This window comes from Lingula anatina, chromosome 6, assembly GCF_051362555.1.
Source record: "Lingula anatina isolate TDL-2025a chromosome 6, LinAna3.0, whole genome shotgun sequence".
NCBI lineage: Eukaryota > Metazoa > Brachiopoda > Lingulata > Lingulida > Lingulidae > Lingula > Lingula anatina.
This window is the reverse complement of record NC_141772.1, coordinates 309,690-328,579: the sequence shown is the minus strand read 5'-3', so window position 1 is coordinate 328,579 and position 18,890 is coordinate 309,690. Positions and strand designations below refer to the sequence as shown.

The 18,890-nt window shown below is 35.7% G+C and overlaps 2 protein-coding genes across 4 annotated transcripts; one reads left to right on the top strand and one right to left on the bottom strand.

The window, feature by feature from the left end:
• The first annotated feature begins 246 nt into the window (after positions 1–246).
• LOC106169483 (cyclin-dependent kinase 20-like) lies at positions 247–18,768 on the top strand. 3 transcript variants are annotated; one of them, XM_087016320.1, is made up of 12 exons: positions 247–358; positions 826–1,377; positions 1,597–1,670; positions 2,079–2,118; positions 2,401–2,589; positions 2,957–3,078; positions 3,385–3,447; positions 12,967–13,018; positions 16,231–16,302; positions 16,776–16,931; positions 17,457–17,643; positions 17,772–18,768. In XM_087016320.1, the coding sequence occupies exons 2-11, from the start codon at positions 1,303–1,305 to the stop codon at positions 17,640–17,642; spliced, it is 1,029 nt and encodes a 342-aa protein (XP_086872446.1). In that variant the 5' UTR covers positions 247–358; positions 826–1,302; the 3' UTR covers position 17,643; positions 17,772–18,768. The 3 variants fall into 3 exon arrangements, with proteins under 3 accessions (XP_086872446.1, XP_086872445.1, XP_086872447.1); XM_087016319.1 differs by having other exon boundaries at positions 248–358; positions 826–937; positions 1,235–1,377; positions 17,457–18,768; XM_087016321.1 differs by lacking the exon at positions 247–358 and having other exon boundaries at positions 826–874; positions 1,235–1,377; positions 17,457–18,768.
• On the bottom strand, positions 5,228–11,284 carry LOC106172208 (uncharacterized). The gene is made up of 2 exons (XM_087016318.1): positions 10,945–11,284; positions 5,228–7,629 (listed from the first exon to the last, which is right to left on the bottom strand). Exon 2 carries the CDS (start codon positions 7,082–7,084, stop codon positions 5,354–5,356), a length of 1,731 nt encoding a protein of 576 aa, XP_086872444.1. The 5' UTR covers positions 7,085–7,629; positions 10,945–11,284; the 3' UTR covers positions 5,228–5,353.
• Positions 18,769–18,890: the final 122 nt, after the last annotated feature.

Sequence of the window (18,890 nt, the reverse complement as noted above, 5' to 3'; positions counted from 1 at the left end):
GCCACGCAATGGGTGGAGTGGACGTATAGTGAAGGGTGAAAAGAAACAGTAGCTGCTGTTCTGCTTCAAACGGGACCTAGCTTCTTTGCAATTTTTAAAGTTAAGAAAACTTACGAAGATAAAAAAGGCCCAATTTCTCAGAAAAGACTCTCCTTTGAAACGTTGTAGACGTATTTTACGATTTAAAACACTCACTTCTCACCGAGAATTCTTAATAGCATCGTACAAAGGAGTGAGATGAAAGCAAAACTTAGCGCAGTGCTACAGGTGACCTCTAGTGGAAAGCGAGAATACTACAACTCTTCTTTGTTTGGAGGTACAAGTTGAATTAAGAACTTCCGGTGTTATGGTAAATAAGGTAAATACGGGCAGTGTAATGCCGTTTAAAATTCCCAAAATTAACTTATTTTTTTTTCACGTGGAACTCCTTTTGTTGGTGCATGTTTGTAAACACGTTTCAAAGAAAAGTTCAGAAGTATTGCTTGGTGTATAAGTTATTTCTGTTTTGTATATTTTGATACACGGCGTCAATTATTTTACTGACGAAGCCACGTTTGGCCGTCTTCAACTTGAAGGCTTGGTCGGTTTGTGAACCTAAAAACACTTGAAATAACTCATTTAATACTTCTTTAGACCACCAAAAAACAAGTATTACATCATATTAGTGAAAGTGTTTTTTTGGAAACTAGTAAAATTGTTAAAAAAGCAATTAATTGTAAAAAGAATACAAAGTTTAAACATTTATTTCCAAATGATTAATAGATATTGTGTTATTTAACTGGACAGTGGTCGTGTGTGATTATCTTAATTCGTTGTTTCTTTCAGGACAGGCTGCACAATGACTTGGAGCAAATACGAACACAGAATATATAATGTATGAAAACAGGCAACATAATTTGAACAGAGAATGTTGAATGAATACATATAAATATACAGAGTGAGTCAGTGTTTTCCTAGATTCCAAACATAAATAAAGCCAAGTACAGGTCTATGCTCTTAACTTTCTGGTAATGAATCTTGGATCCCGTATTGGGATGTGAAAGAAACTGAATCTGAACCCAGCAGACACATTATCACAGGAATGAAGCCCAGCTCTCTTACAGTCAGGATTGGAAGTTAATGTGCATGCATTTATTGGATTGTGTTAGGAAGCAACAGATTCATGCACTCTGAAACCCATGGTAGACATTTAGTATTTGATGGGGTTTGGTAATCATATGGTATATACATCTAGGTCTGAGTAGCCACTGTCCAGTCTATAACCAAGCATAAGTAGGGGTGTGACTGCAGCTATATTACAGCATGGAGCAGTACAACATTCTAGGCAGGATAGGAGAGGGAGCACATGGTATTGTCTTCAAGGCTAAACACACTGAGGTAATATTTATAATTTATTATAATCCTGATATTTTAAAAGCAGAAAACATAAGCTGCAGTTTTTAATCTGTGAAACAATTATTTTCTTGTCTTTAGATGGAATAACCACCAGTTGCTTATTATAAAATGTGTTTATATTTTTTGTGTGTGCCAGCAAAAAAGAGATAATTTATTCTTACATGTGGATTATTTTGAATAAAACCTGATATGTTTATTCAGAGTGGTGAAGTTGTAGCTTTGAAGAAGGTGTCTGTCAAGAAGTTGGAAGATGGAATCCCAAATACAGCTCTCAGGTGAAGAAATGGAGTGGCACATTTTCTAAGCATCTACTGTCAGTTTTTTAGCATGACCCTTCAATTGCTGAAGTTACTGACCTTTTTCTTTATATATAATTTGAAAATTATTATTTTAACTGAAAAAGTAATTATTAATACAAATTGGGGGTTTCCCCAGGACTTTTTGGTGCAGGGAGTCCAAAATGTGAATATGTAATTTAGTCATGGATTTAAAGGGAACCCAACCCAAGTAAGCCCAACCAACCCCAAAAATTTTGCAAGCTGTCCAGTCGTCTTTAAAAATAGAGGCCATCTTTTGAGGCTAATGGCCATCCAAATGAGGGCTGGGAAAACCTGGATGCAAATCCTTTAAAAGTTGTAAACTCATTGATAAATGTGTAATTCTATATTTTGCCAACCTTTCAGGGAAATCAAGGCCCTTCAGGAAATTGAAGAAAATCCATATGTAAGTAATTATCATGATTATAAACTTAAGGCTAATTTTTGGAAAAAGTTTTATAATCTAATTTGATTATGAATTTTTAATCTGATTGATTTTTTAAACAAACACAGCAGACATTTGCAAATTATATTGATATCAAAGGAATCTATGTGATATAATCTGTGAAGATTTATAAAAATAATGTTATAAATTTTTTCATTTGTTTTTATAATATAATAATTATTGTTATTAATATTATAATTATTATTTAAAATTAATCTCCCAAAATACCCCTTAATTTTCTAGGTGGTGAACCTGCGAGAGGTATTCCCGTACGGCTCTGGTTTTGTCTTAGTATTTGAGTTCATGTTGTCAGACTTGTCTGAGGTGATCAGGAATACCAACACTCCGCTGACGGAGGCTCACATCAAGAGTTACATGCTGATGCTGCTGAAGGGCGTGGCTTTCTGCCATAACAATAATATCATGCACAGGGTATGGAGATAATAAAATACTCAAACCTCAAAACATAATTTGCATAGATGTTGAGTTTATTCTTTAGCAGAAACATTTTCCTGTTTGATATATTTTATTTACTTTCAAGCATGACTCAGTGGTGAAAATTATCAATCCTTTAAATGCACAATTTTTGAGCCATTAAGAATATAAACCATAAGGTGGGTTTTTTTCCAATTTTGTTGATGCTACTTAATAGTTATGCTCTTGTTCTAATAATTCACGATTGAAAAAAGATCTGTAAAATTCACAATTTTCCTTATTTATAAGATTGCATCTTTACTGCATTGCAGCTGCATCAAATCCAAAAATTTATTTTTTTTATTACTTCTTTCTTCAATTTTAGGACTTAAAGCCAGCCAATCTTCTCATCAGTTCTACGGGTCACTTGAAGATAGCAGACTTTGGTCTGGCCAGAGTGTTTCAGAACGAAGGCAACCGACAATACAGCCACCAGGTGGCTACCAGGTACGCGCCATCTTGTGTAGATTTCTCAAAAACCAAAAATTTCTGACACTTGCTGTCTGTGCAGCTTGTTCATACAAAATTGAGGATTTTATTTTTTATCCATTTATGATATTTCTTCAATAGGAACAATTTTAGATTGAAGTGAATGTCTGCAGTATTATTTTTACTCACTGACAATGAATAATGTGATATGTTAAAGCTTGTTGAGAAAAATGCATGAGAGAATAAAGTGTTATTCTCAGTTTGCTAAACAGGTGTGAAATGTACTAGTTAAAATGAATTAATGACTGTTATGTTTTTATTTAGATGGTACCGTGCCCCAGAGTTACTGTATGGTGCCAGGAAATATGATGAAGGTGTTGATTTATGGTAAGTTTGCTGTCTACTGTTTACTGCATACTCCTTCATCATTACAGACTACTGCTCAGCACAACTAACACATTTCACATTCCTTCCACACAAGGATGTTCTCATTGTGTTCAGCACAACTAACACATTTTACACTGCTGTCTCAAAATTTTTTTCGTTGATTTTTACTCAACTACTGCATCAGTCTTCAACGTATTTAGGTTTTCTTTATTGTAAAATGCAACTCTTTATTTGATATGTTATAGAATTCTGTTGAAGTTAGGTTTCAAGAAATAATCATTTTTTTTTTTTTTTGTTTTTGCAATTTTATTTTAATTGATACTATGAAGTAATAAGAATATTTTTATTTAATATTAGAGAATGCTTTTTATACCCTTTATACGTTTTTTTAAATTTTGAAAGTGGGTTAGAAATGGACTTTTAAGCATGAGGATAACTGTTTTAAAAAGGGGATCTTTCATCAGCTATTAGACACTTTAAACTCCTGCTAGGGAAAAAACATGATTTATCAAATAATTTTAGTTGACATTTAGTTGACATTGGACATATGATGTAAGGTTAAGTAAGGATCTGTAAAATTGTGCAGAATTGAGATTTATTTTGCTCTGTGTGACATTTACATAGCTTTCCATGTTTAACTGTGCAATAGTACAGCTAATTAGGCTTCATATCCTTTGACCTTGATTCAGTGCAATCGATAAAAATATACTAAACTATAATGTTTAAGTATGTGAGATTGTAGAGAGCAATTATGGCAAGGGGAGGAGGAGGGGAGAGGGAAATTCCAGTATTGGCTTTCAGAAATTAGGACCAAGACATTACATGGTGGAAGTTTTCAAACCTCTGTGTAACTGGCAGTGATTTGTAACATGGGCACACAGGACCCAATATCTGATTTATGCTAACAGGATCTTGTCTAATGTGCTGGTATTTCAAATATTCTTTTTGTCTTTTACTCTTTGCATCATCTTAAAGGATTAATATATTTTAGATTTCATCAAATATTTATCACGAAAGTGTACAACTTTTTTATCTTGCTGTGAGATAGTTGATCAAACACAAAACATAAAAAAATTATGTACTAGTTCCAGAGTTATTTTGGTAACATTTTTGCTAAATATACTGAAACTTTGACCTCAATTTTAAGGTTGAAGGGACATATGACTGTGTAAACTCTTTGTTTGAAGTTAACAGAAATATGTGTTTATTCAGCAAATACTTTGCAGTGGCACTGTGAATTTGAACTTCCGCTGAAATAAAGTGGCTTAAAGATAATTGTAACTTGACATTTAACAAAGTTGCAAAACACTGGTTGACAAAATGTAGAGAAATTCATATCAATATTGTCTTTCTATTAAATTATAAAAACAAGAGAAAGAACTTAGTATCATTTATTGCACTGCTGTCTTGTCATTTAGTCACTGGGACAACTTCTAAACAGCTGTACAATTCCCCTTTTACTTCTCATCATGTTTTGTTCAACCAAGTGCTGAAATGTGTGTGTATTAAATCAGATATGTTCTGAAATTGGTCCAGATCAAAATGAGTGAAATTATGTTTAAAAAAAAAAAATTCTTGAAGTGAATAAGAATATCAGAATGGATGATTTATAAAGACTAAGAAAATTTTTGTTGTATATTTTGATTATTTTCAAAGAATTTTGCAAATAAACAGCATCCTAATTGGTTTGTTTACCCATTTTTATAATAAAAATAATGTTTTTATCAAAATGATACATTAATAGCAGAACTGCAAAGAAAAACAACAAAAATAAAAAAGATCATGTTGCATTGTTGATTGATATTTATTCTCAAATTTTTCACCACAAAAGTTATAATTAGCTAAAGATTTCTAGCAGAGATAAGAAACCAGTTAAATAGCATCGTCATAACTTCACTGATAGATGTCAGCAGCTGTTAGTAGCTATTCTTTTAGCCATGTCCTTAATCTGTTTAATAACCACAGCAGTTGGAATCTCTGTGAAATGATTCCGATGTTCCAGAGTTACATCACTGTTTTTCCAGAATGCATAATGGATGCCTCTCCAATTACTCAGAGATCTAAAATGTCCCATCACATTTGAATATTGTGGAAATATTTCAATGAGGCCTCCATGTTTTGGCAGGAACAGCGTGTGGGTTAACCCTGCGCCGTGCATTCCTACGAGTATGTCTGTCTTAGCTACGAGTTCAAGCTGGTCTTTCAGTTTTAACTGGTCCATCTGTATTCCCTGGACATTGAAGGCTGGGAACTCTGACTTCACTGCGGAAATGATCTCATCTTCATTATAAATTTTACGCAGGATGGACCCTGACGGGTTGCGTGGGTGAGCTACGTAGTCATGACGCCATATGAACAGAATGCCAAGTTTGTCACAGTTGAGATTTTTGCTTGTAGACACGTGATATCTCTGAAGAAAAAACTCTCTGAACTCATCAATAAGTGGGATTGTTTTGCGTACGTGTTGATTCATCATGCTGTTATAACCCATTGGATTCCAGACCATTTCTCTGTAGGTCACCAGTCTGTCCGTCTCACTCAGCCGTTTAGAATTACCAAACAATGTTGCCCAAACCTCGTCCAGGTTACCTTGAGGATGAGCGTCAATAAGTAACACACTGATCTCATCAGGTTGTTTTCTAAAGAATTTCATCATTAGGAATGCATTGTAGAAGTCTGTCATTGAATGGTACCAGTTAACATATTCGTACCTCGTCACAGCTATGGTGAAATTCTTATTGACTGTTGTCAGCTGTGGATTGGGATGATTTTTTTTGATTGACACTGATTCTATCCAATCCTTGAGGTGACCCTTTCCGTGGTATTTAGTAAACACATACTTGGGTGTTTTTTGGCAGTTCCTGACTTCAAAAAATCCAAACTTGTACTTGTAAAACTCTACAGCCTCCTTCTGATTTAACACTTCTGTGATACTTTCTCCTCCTTTTTGTCCAATAGCTTTCTGTCGATTGAGAGTGATGTTCTGACATAAGGCAAAGTTTCTGTCAAAGGCAATGAAGTTCACTCCACATAGAGGCGTCATTGATTTGTACCATTTTTGGAATTCTTGAGGACATATGTTCGGATTCTCCTTACACTTCAGCCATGCCTTGCCTTTACTTGAACTTTCAATCTCACCATGTCTATTTCTGGCTCCTTGCTCTAAGTCGGGATCATCATAATCATAATAGTTTGGGCCAATAATTCTATGTTTGCGTGCCATCTTTCCATTGTTATATACAATTGACTGTGCATTTACCCTGTTTTCTATGTGTCTGTCTTGATTCTCAACAGATAAACCTTCTACAAGAACCAGATTATTAATTTTTGTGAAAAAACTAGGAGCCTTGTTGGCCCTTCCTGTGCTGAATACATTTGTCTTGATATCCTTATCGTCTTGCATGTTTGGTTTCCAAGTTTGGTGCTGTGATATTCCCGTTTTGTGGGTTGGCAAATGGCTCTTCCTTTGGGCACTCCAAGAATCATGACTTATGTTAGAGATTACAAATAGGTTAAAAAGCAGCATAAGTCCAACCATTAGCACTGGAATTGGGGAACAGCTTTGCAATATGGCCACTTTGTACCGTCTGAATATTTGGTGGGTTTTGGTGCCAAGCGATGATTCTTTGGTACTCATGGTGATAGTGATACAGTGGGTGTATCTGGGTACACAAAATACCACTACAGTGTATATAAGTGGGTGGGTGTGGGTGTCTGAGATAGCACTACAGTGTATATAAGTGGGTGGGTGTGGGTGTCTGATATAGTACTACAGTGTATATAAGTGGGTGGGTGTGGGCGTCTGATATAGTACTATTGTGGGTATAAGTGGGTGGGTGTGGGTGTCTGAGATAGTACTACAGTGTATATAAGTGGCTGGGTGTGGGTGTCTGAGATAGCACTACAGTGTATATAAGTGGGTGGGTGTGGGTGTCTGAGATAGCACTATAGTGTATATAAGTGGGTGGGTGTGGGTGTCTGATATAGTACTACAGTGTATATAAGTGGGTGGGTGTGGGTGTCTGATATAGTACTATTGTGGGTATAAGCGGGTGGGTGTGGGTAGGTCTCCTATGAAGATCCCTCATTGGTTTGAGTATAATTTCCTTTTCTGGTCACTAGATGCATATTTGTAAGTGCCAGTAGAAAGCCATTGGATTTGCCGTTGGTTAAGTCTTGTTTCTGAAGACAAAAAGAAAAAAACAGAATATTAGAATGTATGAGATTGAAGAGAGTCTAACAGTGTATATGTGAGAGTGTTAAATTGACTTAAAACTATGAAACAAAAACAACAACATGGGCATGTACGTAACATCCAAAACTGTACTGCATTATATTTAACAGGAAAATATTGTCATAACTAAAGACTGAATAGAAGATCATATATGTTACATTTAGCAGTATTTTGAAACACAGAAACATATTATTTCATATGCGCATTTTGGAAACTTGCCAACACTGTTGTTGACATTCAGGTGTATTTTATGTCTTATTGTCTTTTATTTTATATCTTACTTTAGTCAGTTTCTCTGTCTTTAGCTGAATATCTTGTCAGTAGCAGGACAGTTCTAACATAAAGCATATTATTTTAAGGGACAAATTTTTTTCTTGGGGGGGGGGGGGAAGATCAACAACGATTTCTTTTTTTTTTTGGGGGGGGGGGGGGGAGAGAAAATTGTCCTGGGATCTGCCTGGTCAACTGGTGCTATTTGGTTGGTAATTTATAGACTGTGTGACCTTGTGAAGATCTCTTGCTAAGATACTTCATCAACTACCAGTACAGCCATTTTGTACAAGAAACTGCCATTAATAAATGTGATGAAGCTGAAGAGTTGAAAATAGCCTACCAGATGTGGGTGATTATGTTAATTCTTTATTTTATTTTTGCATGTAAAATTATGTATGTATACCATCACATTGTTTAAACTGTCGTCCATCTCTTCACTGTCATTTTCAAAAAAAAAAAAAAACAGTTTAAATATGCCATCAAACTTAACTCTGAGACAATTTAGAAAAAAAATGGACAAAGATATGTCATTAATTATCCCACTGTTGCACATCCCCATAATGAAATATGTAGCCTGCACAATGTGTTGGACAACTAATGACACCATGTTATAGATATAAATCATATAATCATAAATAATACCATCTACCAATTTGCTTAAATATTATATTAATTAAACAGTTGCGATTAAAACCTTCATGTTGTTAAAAATCTGGTGGTTTTGTTGTTATGAATGAGAGACTGTTGAATTACAAGTCCTTGGAAGGTCAGAGTTGATAATGGAAAATATGTACCCGGTCTAAGTATACATCAGGATTACTGATGAGCATCTGAAGCTCAAAATATATACTGAGTAGCTAACAGATCTAACATGGAATATTCATGATCTTTTTTTTTATCACCAGATACCGCCAAGAACTGCCAGGTAAAATTTTATGGGTATTGAAATACAGTATATGTATAAGCCTGGCAGCTGTAAAGTTTTGATATAGTGTTATGAAATGGAATTCATTAATGAGGAATTGAAAGAGTTGTTGTTCAGTGATGTATTTAATGCTTACAGGATTACCAGCCATCATGCACATACTGTTTTTTTTAACACAAAAATATCCTACCGTACTCTATATTTTTAAAATGTTATAAACTTGGAAATATTCTTAATGGTATAGATGTCAGTGTTGACATTCAGTTTGTTCTTTGCAGGCAGTTCTGGGGATATTATCATATTTCAATATTAAAATATTAATACATGCTATATAATGATAATGATGGTGGAATCATTGGCAGCTTGTTACACTTGCTGTGGTATGATTTATACTTCTACTCCAGCAGACATCAAATAGGATAAACCAAAATAGGCTTCCAGACTGTGTAATTATGGTTTAATGTCAGATAATTCTGATTAGTTTTCTCACCTGACTATCTGTGTGATAGGAAGAAAAATGCTAAAATATTGCCACAACTTTGATAGGTTAAAATGCTAATGCTGGATTTATATCTGCACAAGAAAAGGTGTCATGACAGACTTGTTTGCTCTGTGAAATTTATAGACTGGGGAAAACTGAAATGATATAATTTTTAATGCAATATTACTTGCCAGATAGATAAATCTAATTACAGTGAAGGTTTGTGTATCACATTTACATCTAAATGAAATTATTAAGGGAAAAAGATGGCTTTTAGATATGGTTGTCTCAGCATGTGCATGCTGTGATGAATAACACACAGGAAGAAAGTGAAAAGTGAAAGTGTTGATTCACATATTAAAAAATATTATTTACCTTCAGAATTTATGTTGTATATTTTACCTACTTCAAATCTGGATGTGTAACTTACATCAAGATAAAAAAAAAATTGCATCAGCAGTGTCATGTACTAAGAATGAAGCACCAATTTTTTCTTCAGCCAACAGAAACTATAAAAATTGTTCTTTACTACCACTATTTTGATTTCTGATGCTATATATAAACAAAGATAAACATTGAAATATTAGTCTGAGATTAACTGCAGTTTTAACACTTACATTAACAGTTTAACTGTTGATGGGAAAATTATCGCTTTATGCATCAGGGTATTTATTGTATGTAATTGAGATGCTCCATCTCTTAACATTTTCCATATTTCTTCATTTGGCAATTTTAAGATACTCAACTTCTCCAAAATTCTGTTTTCTTACATTCCAGTTTTCAAAGAAGGGAGAGACAACCTGTTTAATATGTTACAAAGGTTAATTTCCCTTTTTGCATATATTTCATGAAGGGACAACATAACATATATTTTCTGGCATTTCAAAGCACCCAAACAAAGTATCAAAAGATGACAATGAGCATTGGTTCCATTTGATTGTACAACTGATAACAGGTAATTTTCTCATCTAAATATTTGACTAAAAAGCTTGTTAACCAGCCTGTGAATGTTTTTGGCCGTTAAAACAGCTTTCCAGATTGATGAGATAAGTGAGCCAGCTTCAGGTATATGTCCCTATCTTAGCAACCGATCGCTATGAAAATTACACTAATTGTTGTGAATTATGTGGACTACAGATGGATATCAGGGATTCTGGAGGAAATTGTTTGTTGGAAAGTTATCATCTTTTAAAGTGAATAACCAATTGAAATGTGGGGTAATTTAACTTAAAAGTCGATGAAATAAAAAAGAAATAGTTTAAGTGAATTCCCTGGTATCCTTCAGTAGTGATTTTACCCAGCTTTATGATGCCATTTGAATTAATAGCTATCTTGGTTATAGAGAAAATTCCAAAACTGATAACAGTATTTTTTTCCCAAAAAATGTCAGTACAGCGTCACCCGTTGGGCACTGCAAATAATCTCTATATTTCATTTGTCTTTTGGAAAGTATGTTTTATTAAAAAAAAAAACATATAATAACAGGATATTGTTAATATGATTTTATCCATTAAATTTTTCAAAAAGTATTAATTTCTGTCATTTGCAGAGGAAACTGTCCCTCTTCTCAAGCCAACTACTTACTTTGTTTACTGTGACATTTTCCCTGCTCCACTCTCAAAATGACAGTCTTGGAGTTTTCTTGGTTGTTTTAATGTCCATGTTTCCTGTTCTCTCTCCTGCAATGTGTCCTGACTGTGCTGCTACAGTTTCAGTCCCTGTGTTTCTACGTGGTACGATACGAGACAGTCCCAGAAAGCTGTTATCTCACTGGAAGAGCTTATTAATGAACATCATGTGACCAGACAACACCGCGTTATTATAGGCTCTCATAGCTCACTAGATGCCACTTGTCTCCCATAAAACATATTTTCAAGTCTTCCTCTGCAGCTGGGTAGATGAGTTATGTAGTATTAGCCTCAGGATAGGATTTATATACTTCACTATGACTGTAGGCAAGTTTTTATCTTCTTGTGTATGTATATGTTATATAATTAAAATACTGCCTGTCCCCTGATTGTTGGTGAAGATTTACATATCTCTGGGTCTTTGATGAATATATTAATATTAAAGACATGCATATATATTCTGATTTAAACGAAGGAGGAAATTGATTAATATCAGTGGTTTGTTTAATATGTAAAAAAATGGAGAAAAAGAATGATTTGTGTAGAGTTTACATTAAAATGCATCATGTTTGTACTGTGTACTAAACTATTATAATAATAATACTAGAAATGCATAGGCAGTTACTTTGATCTTTTCTCTGATTAAGTTACACACTTATACTAACATTAATGATAGCATTAGGGAGGCATATATTTCTTTTTTTTTTAGTAGTATTATCTTTATGTTATTGTAATTCTCCAAACTTTATGAGTGTCTTTGGGATATTTTCAGTTTCAGAGCATTTTTACTTTAAATAGATAGATTTTAACATTTCAAGGTATTAAAGAATAAATAAAGCATTAAATACAGCAATGGTTTAGACTTTGCTTGAATCAATAATTAATGGATTTATTTATTTATTTATTTATTTATTTATTTATTTATTTATTTATTTATATGTATTGAATTAAGAATTCTTCTTATGAAAATTTTCATAATATTTTAATAATGTCACTGCATTTGTTACAGTGATGAAAATTGTCAAACTGCATATATTAAATGCATACATATTCAAATACATAGCATACATATACCAGTGTATTTCAGTAGGCCTGAATTTCAACTCTCTTTTCAACTAGAAATGGTTTGTTTTATTTGCTATAATGAAAACTGCCCTCATGGCACATTGAAATAGCTGCCTAGTTTGTGATCTTTTCTGGAATCAAAGTTGGTAAATGTCAGTATGTTCCAGTGTTAGGGGTGGTATTATTGGTGTTACGGTCGTCTTTTATCAATCTCCACATGACTAACTTCCTTTAACATCCATGATTAAAACTGCAGAGACAGTATTAACACAGTCTTCATTAATGTGAGTGAAATAGGGAGAAAAACAATAGAACAGAATCAGTGTCTATGTACTGTAGGAGAAAGAAAGTGAAGAAAAAGTTTGTGAACCTTTGGAAGAATGGTTTGATTGTTCACATAACATTTTGCTACTGTTTGTACAATGTTAATAGACTTCCCTGGAGAAAATGTCTGTTGTCTTTGATTCTTTCCTTCTCTATTGATTTTACCTATTGGACATTGAGGAGGTAATCCCAAGTGACCTGCCTCACTGTGGCAAAGGGAGACAGAATTCATGCTGCATTTGTTTTAGTGTATGGCATTTAATGGCTTTTGATTTCATTTTTATTGCTATTTGTGCACAGGATAGATGAGATAGATGGAGTAGTAAAATGTAGCTCAGTGTCTGCCAGACAGTGCACACAATGAGGAACATTGTATGTGAATAAGGAAGGGAAGGGGAGGAATGATTAATATAAATGAAAACTAAAACAAAAATTAATAGTTTTGTACTGAAAATTTTAATGTGTTTGCAGACAGAAAATATTTATTCACAGCCTACTGCTGCATTTGCCTTTTAATTCATGACATTGATTTTTGACTTGTTTTGGAAAAAAGTATAAAATATTCATGGAGTTTATTGTATGTTTTCAGGGCGGTGGGATGCATACTTGGAGAGCTGCTGAATAACTCACCACTTTTTCCAGTAAGACTTACATCATGCTCTCTCTCTCCCTTTCTCTCTCTCATTTCCATAGTATCTTTCAAATAAAATGGAATGTCACATGTAGATATGAATAGACATATTGCTTAAGAATTCTTTTGTGTTGTACATTTAAGTCTCTTTTTTTCTCATTATCAAGTCCTTTTCGTGGAAGCTCATGCTACTGAGAGATGATCATAGTAAATTTGGGTTTCATCAGACAAATTTACCTTTACGGTAATGTGCCATGAATTTCGATCAGTAGAAAATAATTAAATTTGGGAAAAGATTGTTTTGGCCGAAATTCATGAAATGGAGGTGCTCAGAACTTCCAAACGTTCGAATTTCATGGAATTCTGTCAATTTTGACCGGAAGTTGTCTGGGCTAGGCTTTTTGTGATCTTCTCCCGACGATCTATTTAGAGTTACCATAATGTATGATGTGTGAGTGTCGGTAATTGCGACCAAAAGGATACACATACTTTCACCCGATCACTGTGTACGGCCCAAGGTGCTAGATAACAGGCAGTACTGTTGGCTAGGGACGCAAAACAGCATCGTTATCAGTAGTGTCGTTTTTTCAAAAGCGATTCTGGCAGCAAGAAACTAGTGTCGACTTTCGAAAACGATCCTGGCGCTCAGAATGGGAGTAGACGGAGGAAGAGACGGCAGGCGATTAAAGTCTACCACGGCCAAATAAGCTTTACTGTGGAAGCTTAGTGTTACCGCTGCTCCTTTCCTTGCCTTGAAACCGAGACGACAGCCGATCGGTTTCTATGTCGCACGTACAAGTAGCCTGCAATTACCGTTGAAGTCGGGTGGAGCTTAACCCGCGAGTGCGTCCTCATCTGGCCATGCGAGGGTCGGTGTCTTCGACGCATACGTCGCCTTCACTGTAGAAGCCGGTCTCGGCATTACGGCCTCTCTCTGCGGTGCAGGGAGGACACTACGACTGCAGATCGGTATGTGCGGCGCACAGGTAACCTTCACCACAGCAGCCGCACTGTGTATTACGGTCTCTCTCCGCCATGCGCCGCGACCAAGATGACCGCTGATTGTTGTCTGCGATCAAATATACTAGGTTGGGGGGGGGGGGGGGTTGAGTACAGGTCTTGACTTCGTTATTATATTCGTCAGCAAGAGATCGTCAGCGATCCCAGCAAGCCTAGATACTAGGACTTTTTATCCATGCTAGAAGGCAATTTTCATATAGTCAGCGGGAAATGGTTTGCGTCACAGGGGCGTAACTAGGCATACGCACGGATACACTGTGCGTACAATTTTTTGGCCAACCAGGATATTATTCTCTATAAATTTAGTGTATTTTTCAAGGAATATTATCGAAAATCCCCTTCGATTGTAAGTTAACGTTACCTGAATTTACAAATCCTCTGTATAATTTATATATGCACCATTGTTCTGACACCCTTCTCGTTAGCTTTCACAGAACTGAGGTATACTAGTTACCATCTGAAGTCCGATCTTAATCGTCCATCTAGCTGGAACTTCCTTTAACTCTTAATTAGATGGTAAAGTGCCCTTCAGATCACAGGTAGTCTTTGTCTTGAGTCTATCAAACGTACTCTCGCTGGGAATATTTATCTCAGGTAAAAATCTACCTGTGCGTTATTTTCAAAGAGCTGCCCCAGCAAACCTGGGGGCACTAGATAAATCTGATCATCGGGCTAAACAAGGAGCCAGAGAAACAAATGAAGATTGATTTTTCCTGAAAAGCTTCAAAGAATTTTGACACGAACTTGATCCAGCTTAACCCTCCAAACTAACGGGGTGACATGGGCAATTTTTACAAAATGTACAAACAATTAAACTAAGATATATTAGAACTTTAATATATAAATTTTCTTAGAGTAATTTGACGTACCCTGCTTTTATGATGCGTCACAGATGAATGATACTACTTTGTAGTGTACGCTAATATTCAGGCACGACGAAACTACTTCCTAAAGCTTACAAAACACAATAAAATGTTTCTATTAAATTGAAGATACACATGCCACGCCATATGCAGCAGTGACAAGAGTGACTTTCATGCTGTACAAAACACTCTAAGCAAACTAACCGCCAATTTGTGAAAGGGGACACCTTCCGGACCTTCATACGCACGGCAGCTGACAAAGCTGATTGACAAAAAGGCAATTTTCAAATTTTCAGCAAGAGATTGTTCGCAATCCGAGAGAGACGAGGAGGCAATTTTCATATTTGTTAAAAAGACTTCGTAAGCCAAGGGCGAGACGAGAACGCAATTTTCCTATTGTCAGGGGGAGATCATTCGCAATCCGAGTGAAACGAGAAAGCTCATATTCGTTCAGTGACTTTCGTTCGCGGAAGATCGTCAGCCGGAGATCGTTCTGGATCTAAGCGAGACGAGAAGGCAATTTTCTTATTCATCAAGGGAGTTCGTCCGCGAAAGAGCGTCAGCGGAAGATTGTTATCAATCGTTTTTAACCCTCCCTCCCCATTGAAATTGATAATTTTTAAAAATATTTTTCATATCATTTGTACATGTCAAGGGACTTCATTAGCGGAAGATCGTCAGCGGGAGATCATGAACGATCTGAACGAGACAAGAAAGCAATAATGGTAATCTTTATTGCAGCTCTTAATATTGCTTCTTTTGTTCTGTTACTGAAGTCTCTACTGTTAACAATGCTATTGGGCGCCTCAGCAAAACTACCAATCGCTATCTCACACCGAGTACTGCGGTAAAGAAACAACAGCCCGACAGCAATACTCTTAATAGATTCTCCTGTTATCTGAATGAATGGTGATGACGATGTTGTTTAGCGCCCTAAACAAACTGTACCGATCGTTATCTTGCACCTTGGGCCGCACACGTAGTACTCAGGTAAAGGTACGCCAGGGCAACATTGCCGACTGTTAGATCTTTATGAGTGCGAAAATAGCCTGGTGGCCGATTTTAAGGGGTACGAAATTCACGAAATCAAGATCGTGCAAAATTGCTTACTGGCCGAAGTTCATGGTCTAGAAAAAACTCCAGGCGACTGATTTTAAGATTGTTCGAAATTCAAGAGCCGTTCGAAATTCATGGCACTTTACCGTACTTGTTGACATCATTGAAAATCACTGAGAACTATCTCAAAATTTTAATCACAAAAGACAGATTTATTTTGATAAATTTTACACTTGATACAATAATTGATATGTCTTAAAATGATTATGATCACTATTTCCAGGGGGAAAATGACATAGAACAGTTGTGTTGTGTGTTGAGAGTGTTGGGAACACCGACAGAAGCTACCTGGCCAGTGAGTAGAAATATTATTATATTACAATACTGAAGCTACCTGGCCAGTGAGTAGAAATATTATTATATTACAATACAGAAGCTACCTGGCCAGTGAGTAGTTGGTTAACTTAATTCTAAAAGTACACATATGATTATATTTATTATATAACATCATAAGTCAGGAAGCAGAGAGTGTCTGTAATCAGGGTTGCTAGATGAGATTCATTTTTGTTCTTGATTTTTTAAAAATGCAATGTTTTAATGAGCATATTTATTTCTTCTGTTCTGATTTTTTTAAAATTAGACGTGTCATATACATATACATAGTGTCATATACATATACATAGTGTCATATACACTTGTTAGCCAAGGCATCAGTAAAAAGTCTTGGTAAAAAGTCATGCTACTACCAAATGACAGAAGTGTATAAAGGTCTGATGATCTTTGTGTGCTTTTATTACTGAATTGCTTACTTGAGAAAACATGTTTTAGGGCATGTCAGAGCTTCCTGACTACAACAAGATAACATTCCCAGAGAACCCACCCATTCCATTTGAGCTGATCCTTCCTGACAGTTCAGCTATAGCTCTCGATCTCCTTAAACGATTTCTTGTTTACCCGTCCAAGGAGAGAATTTCTGCAAAAGAGGTGAGATTGAACGTGGTATCATTGACTTATAGATAATTTATCTAATTCAGCTGTAACTTTGTCAGACTCTGTTATTATAATTTAAGTAAGAAAAACATTGGCAAAATGATTTTTATCTCTGGAGACCACAATTTAAAAGGGAAGTAACTTCTGGTACTTTGTAATTTCTCATTATTACAGTCTCAGCCATCAGTTACTCCCGAGTGTAACTGAATAAGAGATCTTTATCTGTTATTATAATTATAATTTTATTGACAAAAATGTTGTCAAAATAAATTGTTATCAATTGGGAGAAAGAATGTAGAATGTGTTCCCTGCTCTTCTGATAGCATAGCACAAGGTAGTAATCAAGTTCACATTGATGGGCATCTAATCTTCACTGTCGAGAGACGGTCAAAATGGGGGATGTATCAACAGAGATAATTTTGAAGACTGTCACAAAATATATCTGGGTCCACCCCTGGTGGTAATAATATGTGCTCAATATGAGAGTGTAATGGTCAGTGTAACTTTTCTCACTTCCAGGCCCTCCTCCACCCGTACTTCTTCATGGAGCCACTACCAGCACACCACTCTGAGCTACCCATACCTCAGCGCGGCAAGAAACTCAGACGTCCACAGCACGTGCACGAGTACAACATAGATACGCCGTTAGAAGAATCTCTCATTGACCCAGACTCTGTCACTCCCCATGTCAACAGGAAGATATGACCTGTCACCACTGTGTGTCATTGACCCAGACTCTGTCACTCCCCATGTCAACAGGAAAATATGACCTGCCACCACTGTGTGTCATTGACCCAGACTCTGTCACTCTCCATGTCAACAGGAAAATATGACCTGTCACCACTGTGTATGATTGCAAACTTGACGTGCGACCTGTTCTTGAATCTTATGAATCTGCAGAGTAATGTTTCTGGGACATAATTCATCATATGTCAGGCATTTATTGGGAGTTCTTTGTGATTTAAATCTTCGCATTTTTAATCCTTTGATTCTTTTGTGCTGATATCTCCAAGACATGCAGCATTATTTTGAATTGATTCAACTGTTCACCCTGCCCATCATTTTGAATTCATTTACATGATTCAGAGGTGAGAAGGACAAGGGGTGTTTGTGACCCCCCCCCCCCTCCTCCTCCCCCCAGACACCCTCCAGACTGGAGCCTATGGAGGACATGGAGTTCCAGTGTAGTCTTACAAATGTAACTCTGCAGAATGTTTCTGAGTTTGAATCTTGATTTTGGTGTAAATATTGGGATATAAACATTGCCACAGGGATAATATTTTATTGTTGCTGGTAATGATATGCACCAAAACCCTATCATGTGATTAGTTGATCACATGGTTTATTGCAAGGATCTCAACACTTTTTATTTTTCCATGGTGTCATGCAACCTGTTGGAGTCAGTGAGACACAAAATTGGCTGTATTGAAAGGTGTCTAGGGTTAACATGATGCTGTCAGATTATAAAGACCAGTTGAAAAGTGGTGATAAGCAAGTGAAGTATTATAGCAATTAAAGAGGGCTTAGACTATTTAATCTGCATAGAAGATGCAGAGAAATCTGCAAGGAGAAATGGTACATTGTGGTAGTTGAGATGGGAAGCATTTTATTAGTGTGTCTCAACCAAGATGTTATAATGATTGTGTTTTTGTTCAAATGCACCTGTAGTATGAAAAGGGAGGCTGTTGCAAGATCATTTTATCCACAAGTAAATTGTGTAAGTTACATTTTCTGAATTACTTGTTTTGTGAAAAATTATATTTAAATTTAGATTATATTTCATTTAGTACAATTTTATCATGAATAAAGTCAAACAGTTTACTAACCAGTATCGTTTCTTCCAAGCACCACCTGTATGAAAGTTAAACTTTGGCTTGACCTTCACATAAATTGATAGGCTAATATAGATAATGAATCCTAAAACCACATGAAGTGAGTAATGAATAATATTAT